General features: G+C 41.0%; 1 protein-coding gene across 2 annotated transcripts in view; it reads left to right on the forward strand.

Moving 5' to 3' along the window:
- Positions 1-3,767, forward strand: part of CPB1 (carboxypeptidase B1 (tissue)) — a 19,407-nt gene extending 15,640 nt beyond the window's left edge. For both annotated transcript variants that reach the window (XM_010157692.1, XM_010157693.1), the window contains exons 10-11: positions 2,257-2,341; positions 3,580-3,767. In XM_010157692.1, coding sequence (XP_010155994.1) covers positions 2,257-2,341; positions 3,580-3,767 — 273 coding nt within the window. The remainder of the gene's footprint in view (positions 1-2,256; positions 2,342-3,579) is intronic.
- Positions 3,768-12,336: the final 8,569 nt, after the last annotated feature.

The following is a 12,336-nucleotide window of genomic DNA, read 5'->3' on the forward strand; positions in this document are numbered from 1 at the left end:
GAGATTGTGTTGGTTCTTAAAAGTGGGATTTTTTTTTTTTTTTTTTTTTACCTTTAGGTTCTGGACTATAAATCTATTAGGAAAGCAAATGGTAGAGAGTCACTTAAAGGAAAAAAATCAGATGCCAAAAGTTCTGATAAAGTTTAATTTCATGATGAAGTCATAAATGCTCAGTCATGTTCTTCACTTAGAGAGTGTCATTTAAAATACCACCTCAATCTCCAACCTGGAGAGCTTGAGGAAGTTGTTTATTTGGATTCCAGGCTCTTAACAGCTGGAAATCTCAACTGTTTTTTCTACAAATCTCTCTTTTCACAACTTCCTGGACAATAATAAAAAATCCCTCAGGTAAAAAGATTTCCTGATATACTTTTTCTGGTATCTGCTCTGGTATGATTTAAAGCCCTCATTTGGCAGCTGAGTGAAAGGAATGCCCTGGTCTTCCCAGAGAGCAGCTCTGCTCTTCTATCGTCCCCGCCATACAGTTTACTAAAGAGAAAGCAAATACGAGTTACTAATAGGTTCGTACATAACATCAGGCTATCTTTGAAAATGTAATTTCCACTTTGCATATATGTGAAAAGAGGAAGAATCAGTTTACATTTAAAAATTCATTTACTATTGAGAGATTTGACTTAATCTCAGCTGCTGATTCAACGTATATATTATAAACAAAAGATGACTGAAGAAAACATGCTATCACTAGCAGATTATAGTCTCCAACCTCTAAAGTTCCCTCATGATTTAAAAATCATGGAATTTAGAAAAATCAGATTCTTAAGGGGTTAAAAAAACCCAACCAAACAAAAAAAACCCCAACACTGGCATGAGCTCAGCTGCTCCAATTGCTCTGAAACCAAGATTGCGAAGTGCAAAGCAAGAACATTCTTCCTACAATTGCTTGTGTTGGGACGATAAAGAGGCCAGAAACCGAACCCCGCATTCAACAATGGTACAGCCATTGTTACGGGTGGAAGGACAAGCTTCAGATAGTCTTTGGTCTGCCTTGTTTAAATATTCTTTACGTGCTAAATGACCACAGATTCCTACAGCAAACTCCCATAATTCTAGGACGTTCAAAGTCTAACATTTGGGAATGGGGAAACACTTGCAATTCTGCAATAAAGTGGGCTGCCAACACTAATGCAAACCTATTTTGATGCTGTTTTGGAGAAGGTGAGAAAGTTCTCTTGCTTGACTAAGATTTTCTAACCACTTTGTCCAATATGCCTTTCTGAGTAATTCAGAGGAACACTTGAGGCATAAGGATGAACTGAGAATGTTTTACAATATATGTCCCACTGGGAAGTAAGCCAGAGGGTAACCTACAGAGAAAGCAGGGGCTTAAGGAAATTCCTGGAATAGTAAGCCATTCAGCTGCAAGCTATAAAGAAAGATATGGCAACCCATTGCTTACTCTTATACTGAACATCTGCTTTCCAAAATCATTCATATTTATCATCTGTTAGTAACAGTTTTCATGTCTTATTACCAACATGCTGTATAATGAAGAACTGGAAAAGCCACACGTTCCAAAGAAAAGTCTGTAATTTTCCTTATGCAAACATACAAAGCTTCACAGTATGACTGATGGGCCTGATGCAACCCTCGCTGAAATCAGTGGGAGTTGAACCAGTCCCTCTGTGCACAGGAAATTAATTGAAATTAATGAGACTACATATGGTTCCAAGGTAATTTATGCCTTTTCTGGCTGTTAATGTAAGACCTTAATCTGCTTCCACTTGTATCAGTGTTCAACCCTACTGACTAAGCTGACTCTACTCTGAATTTACAGCTGCATGAATAGACAGAAAAGAAAGGCTATTGTATGTTCACAATTTACTGTACTAAGTTATTACTATTCTCTAACATTCTCTTATCTCTAAGATTCTTTATTCAGTGTTAATCTTGTACAAGGTTCTTCTAAGTATAGAAAATCCTGTTACCGACTGTCCCCTTACCCATCCAAACTCCACTGGACTATACAGCAAGCTGCACATCAGCAGAGCAAGGCACAGAGTGCGGTACACCCCATTAAAGCTTGGGGAAGAACCTCTTTACCAATAAACTCTTCTCACAGCAACAGGACAGGCTGTGCCTTGTCAGCTACTGACATCTAGTCATTCCAAGAGATGAACAACAGTTTTCAAATACAAGCTTCTCAAGCATGGCTCTTCAATTTATTCAACAATGTATTTGCTTAGACTCCCAGAAAGCTTCTGAAAATCTTCATTTCTCATTATTCTTCTCCCACAGAATTCCATTGCCCGTGCTGCATCCAAACAGCTGGCCAGTTTGTATAACACCGAATATACATACGGCCCAGGAGCTACAACCATCTGTAAGTACTGGCCTGAATATACAAGCCATGTCTCTGAAGTGCTACTAAGACAATCAAATGCAGTTTTCTCGTGATTCTTGTTCCTCTTCCTAAATAGTCTCCTTATTTCTTTGCATGCACATACTTGGCAATATATATGGAATCTGCCATTTCTAAAATATGGGACGATATATTCCTTAAGGACCCCAGGGAGTGTGTGACCCCCTGGAAGGTAAAGCAACGTGGTAAAGTGGTTAGAAATTCATGTGCATAGCACAAATTCCTGAATCATACACAGCTTAGATCTATACATAAGAATCTCCACCTGAGATTTTAAACATTTCCAGTATCTCCAGTCAAACTGAAAAGGTGATGTGGATCCTTAAGAATGGCTTCAAACACTCTAGCAACACAGATAATTATTTCCTTTACTTTGCATCACAGTCTGCGACATGTATTAATTACAATTTCATTCTCCTGCCCTTCTTGGGAACTCAGCTGTCAGGATATAGCCTTTGCATTGCCAAAAGCCGAGCTGAGGTGGACAAATCTAGATTCCTAGAACTTTAATATCTCCTATATTTAAGATCTCTTAATTTCCCCAAATATGAAAACTAATCTCTTTTCTCTATTCCTCTTAAATAATGTAAAAAAACCCCACCCAAACAAAACCAAAAACCCTCCAGTTTCTCACAATTTTTTGAGTGTTTATGGATATTTTTCCTTTAAACAAATGTTTTGCTCATGCTTAGCAAAACTCTGGAGGCTCCTTCCTTAGCAAAAGAGACTGCCTTCATTGTACCAAAGTACAGGAAAGGGAGGGTACCATTTCTCCAGAAGAAAAATATGGAGCCGATATCCCAGATCTGCAGTTCTTTCAGATCTGTATGAACCTCAAAAACTATCCAGTGAGAGGATATTTGCTTCTGCTACCGTATCTTCCTAAACAACTCAATGCATGCATGCCATTCTCCTGTTCCCTAGACATTCCTCCCATGGTCTCCCCACAATATTGACAGGAGGGAGCTGTTTAGCTTGTTTGCATTTGCTTGCACGCATCAGCTGGAACGAAGCTCACAAATGGCCTAAAATCACAAAGGCTTTTCCATGAGCGGGAGAAATCAATCAATTCACAGAATATTCCTTTTTATCTGTCCTTTCAGTACTTCTGACTACGTGACTTGACTCCAAAGTGTATCACATTTCAATGCGTAGCCACACTTTTCCAGTTAAGCTCTATTTTATTTCTTTATCAACAGATCCTGCTGCAGGGGGCTCTGACGACTGGGCTTACGATCAAGGCATCAAGTACTCTTTCACTTTTGAGCTCCGAGACACTGGTAGATACGGTTTTATTCTCCCTGAATCTCAGATAAAGCCAACCTGTGAAGAGACTGTACTTGCTGTTAAATACATTGCCAATTATGTCCTTGAGCACCTGTATTAGAATCGAGTTCTAAAAACTATTAAAGAAGGTTTTATTCAAAGATGCCTTTCTTTTTATTCTTCCCTAACAACAGGTTTTTATTTCGCTGTACTTAGTGTTCTTAGTCATATCCTTAGTCCATTACAGGTCAATAAAACTACAAGTTTGTCAAGTGAAATTATATCTTTTATTAAGGCAATTCATATAGTGAGGAGGGTCTAAAAAGAGCACAAGAAGCTTCATCAACTTAAGGTAAAGGCTGCCTTAATGATTAATATCATCTTTACACAGAGCAGGCAGGCAGAGCATTAGAACTTACACAGCCTGAATGCCTAACAGAACGAGAACAGCGAGGCGATTCATAAAAACACACTTTCATCCAAGCATTCGCGGCCTTAATGGCAACAGTAGCAAGGAAAAGTTCACACCACAGACTTGAAAAATTATGTCAGCTGAGATACGCATTTGTGAATTTTCTCAAAACTCTCCTTGGATCTGCCCCACCACTGAAAACTACTTTGGATCTGCGGTCATGGCTACTCCGTCCTGAGCTCGGTGCTGAAGCTCATAATTGCTATTAAAGACCAAAACTTGATCCAGATCATGGTATAAACTACCCTGCACTTGAGGCTCTCACGCTCACTACAGTAGCATTTCTCAAAACATTCTCAGCGTCCTGGTACTTCCTGGGGCCCCACGTGTTCCTACTGTCATGAGCGGAAGAATCGTAAACAGCCATAAAGGCTAAGTCTGGTGATAAATGATCAACTGTTTCTTTCATGAGAAGCTGTAAAGATTTACCCCCTCCGATCAGCTTTCTGTACAGGTAATGTGGGTATGATTGGGTCAGAGGGAGCGTGAGTGATAAACAGTCACTCTGGGCAGCTTTCTCGCACAGCTGCTGAAAATGTGTTTGGCATTTATTAATGCTGTGTAGAGCTTGCCTAATACGGAACGCGCTCTGCAGAAAGATGGGGAAAAACCTTGTGTCAACACGGAACCTGGCTGATGTCCCTGCCATTGCTGGACGCTCTGAACAGGGACTTCCGCCGTGCGTTGATGCTCCTGGAATTAGCACCATTTCTGGCAGGTCCCCAGCTGATGCACTCAGCACAGCCCATGAATACGGAGAATACAGTTCTCCCAGGAAAATCACCAGTTTCAGACTTGTCAAAAACTAAGTGTTCCCCTTTTTAGCCTCTTCTCTGCGGAGGGCAACTGAAAGACAAGTTCCCATTTAAAATCACACTGTCATTTGCATCTATAAAGAAAGAAACACATCCACTAGCCCACTCTGATCAGCCCAGCAGCAGCCAGACTTAACTAGTTCTCACACACGACTGACCCATCTGTTCTTGATCACCGGTGAAACCGAACCCATGTGTGAAAGTAGCACGTACCAGGAAAAAGACATGTCATTCTGTTTTGCAAGAGAAGAGGGGGGAAGGATAATCAACGTTACTAATAATAGCACAGCATGCAAGCAGAAGGCCGAAGGGCAGGAAAATAAATTACTCAAAATATAAAATATTTTGGCTCTTTTTAACTAAGTATTAACAACCACCCAGGGACTATCCTGACTATATTATCTGGGAAATATGACAGGCCTCAACCGACTGCAAAGTGAATTGTTGATCCTCAGCACCATTCATTACTAGGAAGGCGATTAGTAGGACTGCGGGCAACCAGACACACAATTACAAATACAGTTGAGGGGTAGGTGATGGCACCCAGCAGCTCCACCAGTGTCAGGGTTGCCCCAGTTTAAGCAAAAACTGTGACTCCAAGGCAGGATATGGCACACATTTGGTAGCTCTGATGTTCACAGTGTCAAATCACAGCAAGGCAGTGATAGGCAGCTTTTCTCTGCCTCCTCTACAGAAGGCACTCACCAGCACCTCTAGTCAAATTACAGAGATGCAAAGAAGAGGAGAAATTAAATGTAACCCGTCATCCATTCAGCTTGGAACATAAAGAATATATGGGAGAAATTTAAGCAGAGAAAGACATTCTACTAGCAGGAAAGTTCTTAGGGTGGAGACACTGAATGAAATCATGGAGAGTAAGCAATAAGTCCAGTTCAGCAACAAGTCACAATCTCACATTGCTCTCAAAAAAATAAAGAAAATCCACATGCAAAACTGATTGATAATATATTTTCAAAGCCACCATCGTAGCTATTTGGAAGCAATTCCTCAGTTAGGAAATATTTCTTACAGAGAAACAGGAGAGACACAGGAAAAGAAATAAAAACTTATTATATGGATGACATTTCATATAATCCCAAAGAAAAATTTCCAGCATTCTCCAAACAGAATCTTTTTCTTGCTTTCTAAAACCAAACAAATCCATAAAGGAACAGTAAATATTTCACCAATGGTGAAATATAAATAGAACCCACCTCACAAACAATCTGTGGGTTTTGATTTTTCTTTAATTGTTCAGTTTAAGCTGAGTCTTTACTGTGAACACTATAAGCCTACACTGTAATTTTGTAGCATGTAACAGTATTTTTAACCATAATCATGATTCTGAAAGAAAGCCATGAGAAAAACAGGGGAGTATCTCTGCAGCCCTGAGTTACCCCTTGCTAAGGCAGAGGGAATGGGAATTTTGACAAGAAGGGAAGCCTCCAAGGAAGGAATACCAGCAGTGCACACTCAGAGCAAGGAAGGCTGCCCATGTCTTGGGCTGCATCAGGCAGAGCAGTGCCAGCATGTCAGGGGAGGTGATCCTCCCCCTCCACTCATCCCTTGTGAGGACACATCTGGAGTGCCGGGTCCAGCGCTGGGCTTGCCAGCACAAGAGACAGGGACACGCTGGAGCGAGTTCAGCAAAGGGCCATAAAGATGGTTGAGGGCCTGGAGCATCTGTCACACAAGGAGAGGCTGAGAGCCGGGTCTGTTCACCCTAGAGAAGTGAAGGCTCAGGAGGATCTGACCTATGTGTGTAAACACCTGATGTGAAGGTGAGAATACGACACAGCCAGGCACTTCTCAGTAGCACTCAGCAACAGGACAGGAGGTAATGAGCACAAAGTAAAGCATGTGAAACTCTCTGTAAACACATGAAAGGACCTTTTTTACTGTGCAGGTGCCCAAACACTGGAACGGGTTGCTCAGAGATGCTGTGGAATCTCCATCCTTGGAGATGCTCGACCCTTGACGGGACATGGCCCTGGGCAACCTGCTTTAGGTGACCCTGCTTTGAGCAGCTGGTTGAGCTATATGATCTTGAGGGGTCCCATCCAACTGAACTGTTCTGTGATCCTGTGAAATTAACCTTTGACTGATGCAGGTCAACCAAGGACTGGGATGAACAATTTCAGCTTTTCCTATTTGATTTATACTGCTCCTTTAATTAGATAAATAGAAAAGGAGCGTTCTGTTTTCTGGGTTAAGAATCACACCGAGAAGCTGCCATCTTACTCATATTAAGCTATTGTTCAGCTAAATGCATTCAAACGGTCAATCCATTCCAGTGCTCCAAAATCCAAAGGGATGAAGAACTGGTGAAGTGTTGTAAAGACAACATACTGCCCACGAGCCAGGTCCCACAGGAGTGCGATCAGCCATATCAGACTACTCGCAGAAGAAATGTCCCATCAGCACAGGTGGCAGCTGCAAAGGCCTGACAACGGCACCACGATACACATCCTTGATTCTTTAACATACAGAGCAGGTAACTCACACATAAAATGAGTGAGGTACAGGAAGTCCCGTCACTTGTGTGAGACTCAAACGCGTGCTTCTGCAGAAGATATTTCCAAGTTTGCCCAAAGTTTTCAAGCAGCTGCTGACACACAGTGGTAATTCAGAGTAGGAAACTTTTGTTCTTAATGATCCAGACCCAACTGCCTCAAAAGCTGTGCTAGAAATTAAACCTGTGCTTACGATGCAGCCTGTTCTGAACACTGTTCTGCTGCCATATGGCCTCAGTACGCTTCCTGTCAATTTGAATTTTTCCAAGGACAGATGTGAACTGTGCAGCGAAGCAGGTTGCCTCTGTGCTCCCCACTGCACTCCCAACAGCTGCATTGCAGCTGCACGCACCGTAGTTTACCACAAGAGGAGAGGAAACAGCCAAATGCCGCTTTCCAGAATGGGATTGCGTCTCTGTCCTTTACAGGAAGGACGCTAAGCTACTTGCGGTAAACTTGCAACCACAGAAAATAGGGAATTTGCTATAAATAAATGCATATATACAGCTTAGCCAAGAAATAAAGAAATACTTCAAAACATCTCAAACTTTTCCTTCAAATATTGGCAAATGCTGAAGTGTTTCCTTTCTGCATTTAACAGAAGACCAAGATGCTTAACTCTGGAGTTCTTCAAGGAAAGTATGAATCAGGTTGCTTTAATATAAAATCAACTCCCCATTTCCTGGCTTCATGGGGAAAAAAATCAAATATACATGTTTCTCTCCAATATATTGGTAAATTAGGCCATAAGACCAGCACAGAGACTGTAATGAAGAAAAAAGGAACACGGTTCAGGAGTAATGACTGTCCTCCCTGCAGAACCCTGTGCTGCCGCTGACACCAGAGTGACGCCACAGAGGCTCAGTGTCACAACGATCAATCAGCTCGTGCCCAGAAGTGGTATAGCTCAGCGCACCTCTGCTCCTACCAGTGTTAGGCCATAATTCAATCAACCTGCTGCAAAAATCAAGGGCTGCTAGTAAATTGCTAACATGACAAACAGAACTCAAAAGACAGATATGCTGTGATGCAGCAGTGACGTCGTTGTTGACGTGTATGTTGCATCATCGTCGCTCATCAGCATGGTCCATTTTCTGCCCTTGCAAATGTGCAACATTCTCGGATTATGAAGCTGCAAATGCAGCAGTATATGCAAAAAGCCTGCTTTTCACTGACATTTTCGCATCCCTGTTCATAGGATGCACGTGCAGAAAGACAATAACCTCACATACGTGAAGTTTCAGAAGTTCTAGTGTTGAACTCATGTAGCAGAAATATTCTGATGTCAAGGTTTATAGTACATTCAGATCCAGAAACTGAGATCCGTTTCTTTTAAAAAAATTACCCCTCTCATACGACAGCAAACACTCTATTCACCCGTTCTCTTCCTAGGTCTATGAACGGTAATGCCACCAAGGTCTGTGAAGTCACCTGTCATCCACCCTGGAGTACATGAAAGGAAAAGTAGGTCCCCCTTGTGTTATAGAGAAAAAAACAGTTATTTCACTCAAACACTAAACCTCGAATACTCTAAAAGCCACTGGAATTTCACTGAGGGTTTTCTATGTTATTTGCCACATAGCCTCTATTAATTCTTCCATGATTTTTTAAATGTGCCCAGAAATTGAATGAATGAAGTGTTCAAAAATGTTCATTTTACAAACCTTCAGAAGCTTATTCTTACATTTTTCTCCTACAAATGGGAATGCTGTTAATGATCTGATGGCTTTCTTTAAGGATCATAAATAGAACATTTCCTATTCAAATGGAACTAGAATTCCTAATGACACAATGATGTTTTATAATTTCCCTCTTTCGATACATACATTTGAATCACATCTGAAAAGCAACAGTATAATCCTTATAAATGTGGAAAGCATTTCCTCCAGTTTAAAGGAAGGCTGAATAGAAGATGAGGCCTTATTTCTAGCTTTTGTCACCACTATCCCTTTGCAGTTTCAAAGTCTCACATCTCCACTGTAGGTTATACTGTCACAGATAGCAGTTGTGGCAACACCTTATTCAGCAACAAAAAATGTTTAGAAATAATGAATTATTTTTAAAGGTTCTTAACACACATGTTTCTAAATCAGAAAATCCATTACACCTCAGAACTAAAAAAAAAAAATTAAAATTTGCTTTTTAAAAAGCCCTATTAGACTATACTTACACTGGACTTGGTTCAGGTATCTCTGTATTTTGGAAATAATGAAGAAGCTAATTTCCTAGGAAAGTGTTAAATTGCATAGCCCAGTACCAACTCCTGGCTACCAGTGAAAAAAAGTATTTATTGAGAGGCATTTCTGCATTTTATATGCATTAAAATATTCACTTAAAATTATTAAAACCTAAAATATCAAAAACTGAAATGAAGATTCCAGTATCCTCACATTAACTTCAACCCAGACTAAACTGTGTGGTTGTATCTGAATACCCACCGAATACACTAAATATCCCTATACGTAACAGCTGTAATGAAACTCTTCCTGAACAGGGCAGGTGCCAGCCATACTCATTAAAAAAGAAACTCACAAGCTTTGTTATGGTGCAGGAAAAAGCACCCTGACCCCCTACAGTCACAGCAGTCACAGCACAGCTGCCTGTATGCTCTGCAGCCTTTACCAGATCTAACACTGATCACCTGTCAGTGAGGGGGACAGACGTGTCCCTCCACAAATATCCAGTGAAAATACGCTCTCACCAGTGCTGCCCATCAAAGTCTACGGTCTGAGAGTCCATCACAGTCCTGAGCACCTTGAAGCTTTGGTACTTCAAGCATACAGCTTTGCGTGATGGGTTTTCTCTCCTCTCAGGACAGCTCTGGGAATAGTTAATTACCTTCAGCTTTGTCTGAAGTTGGAACCCTGGCAGATTCTTTCCTAGAAAGAGATTGAAATTATTTAGTTGTCAGTTCTATTCATCTCCACATCGGCCACAACGAATGCATAGTGCCTGCTGAGGCGCGCACTGCTCACAGAGTACTCCAGCCTGTGAAGTACTCGGCTCAGTCGGGAAGACAATTCACAGGGCACGAGGAACAGAACTGCTCGCTCACACACATCAAAGAGTTTTGTTTTCTAATAGGGAATGAATCAATCATAACAAACTCTGTCCCACGCCAGTTTTAGTTCAATTAAATATCTTTAGGGGAAGACACATGTTCAAACACAGAATCAACACAGTATCCAGGGACTGTTGATGGACACCATGTATTTATTCAGGCTCCTGGCCTTCTTTTAATGTTTTATTAAATTTACCTCAGTGACCATTTTGTGTCTAGAATCCAAATTACTGGATTAGCACAAATCAGCTGGAATCTTCCCTCACTTTTCCACATCCTGCCAGCTTTCTGTGCTCTTCTGAAGCAAGGTCTTTCTCTGTCAAACTTTGTAGACCACGTAGTATTTGTTGGCCTTTGTGGGGCCTGAGAAATATACCGTCCTGCAACTTATTTTGGACGCTTACTCTGGGGGATTTCAATTTCTCCTACTAAAAAGTTGTGGTTACTTTCTGCGATGCTGTTTTGCTCAGCCTCCCTGACGCACTTTGAGATACAACTCAGGAGTCGATCCTGGTCCCACATGACCTTTCAAGAGTTCTCCTGGCATGTTAGCATGTTTCCTGTTTAGTTCTTGGAGAAATAAGATAGATAAAAGTCCATTAAGGCACATTCAGTACTTTAAAACTATGTACACAGACCTCACTGAACTCAATGGCAGATAAAACTAACTTCCTGACAGGACTGCACTCTAATACCATCCATCAAAAATTCCGCCAAGGTGTGTGGGAGATCTGAGCAACTTACAAATTCTCTGCAGAGTTTCCCTCTGGCAAGCGTAGACAACACCAAACACCTCCTTACAGTTGTGTGGGATGGAACATCACCAAATGGCTGCATGAAGGCTTTTGCAAGCTGATAGTAGATTTTAAAGGGAAAACTCAGCTGGGAATTTAAACGCAGAGGCAAAAGCACTGAGACTTTGGGACATTCCTGGATTTAATGGGAAAAAAGTCCTTTCCACTTCCTGGAAAAACATTTCTCCTCTTACTGGAGTAAACTCGGAGTGGAAAAAACACCCTTTCAGAACCCATCGTTCCACAACAACCACTTAGCGACTGCCAAGGACTTGCGCAGCACACACATCCTGAAGCGAGACACGGCTTCTCATGACATCTTGTGGCAGCGTGACAAGCTGACAGGGGTTTGGCTTTGTTGTCATAAAAAATGTTGAAGACGTTGCAGAACTGTGATATGACAGAAAATCAAACACACAACAAAAAGCACCAATTTATAACCAAATTAAGGTGAACATACTAGCAACACTCCTTTTTATGTATGTCAGAAAAATTCCCCATAAGATATATAAGGACACAAGGTATAAAATGATAAGACCATTATTTTAAAGTAATAAAGTCAGAGAACTGAAACAAGTTCCGTTTGAAGCAATTCGAAGTGCATGTGAGCTACAGGTCTAAAGACAAGTACGTATTATTACTACTCACTACATTCTTACCTACTCTAACTAGGAAGTCAGAATCTCCACTTCAACTTATGGCTTGCAGGGAGAGACTGGGACAGGAGGGAAAACCTTCATTGGCCAGGAACTTAATTATAACCTGACTCAACTACGCTAATTTATGCTGGTATTTGTTGCATGGAAGTGGAGAAACATCAAAATAGCAAATTTTATTTCCTATTTATTTTCAAATTTTGTTCTAAGAAAAAGAGTCTTTTAATCATACCTGAAATACTACAAGTTGTGGTTCAATAACTGGAAAACGTCAGCCCCATAGGAATCAATAAATGGCCCACCTTGAAAAGGAAATTAAAGGTAGCTCCAATTAAACAAAATTAAAACCAATGAAATTACTTAAGATATAGTCCTACAG

The sequence above is a fragment of the Eurypyga helias genome, unplaced genomic scaffold (genome assembly GCF_000690775.1).
Source record: "Eurypyga helias isolate BGI_N326 unplaced genomic scaffold, ASM69077v1 scaffold36018, whole genome shotgun sequence".
Lineage (NCBI taxonomy): Eukaryota > Metazoa > Chordata > Aves > Eurypygiformes > Eurypygidae > Eurypyga > Eurypyga helias.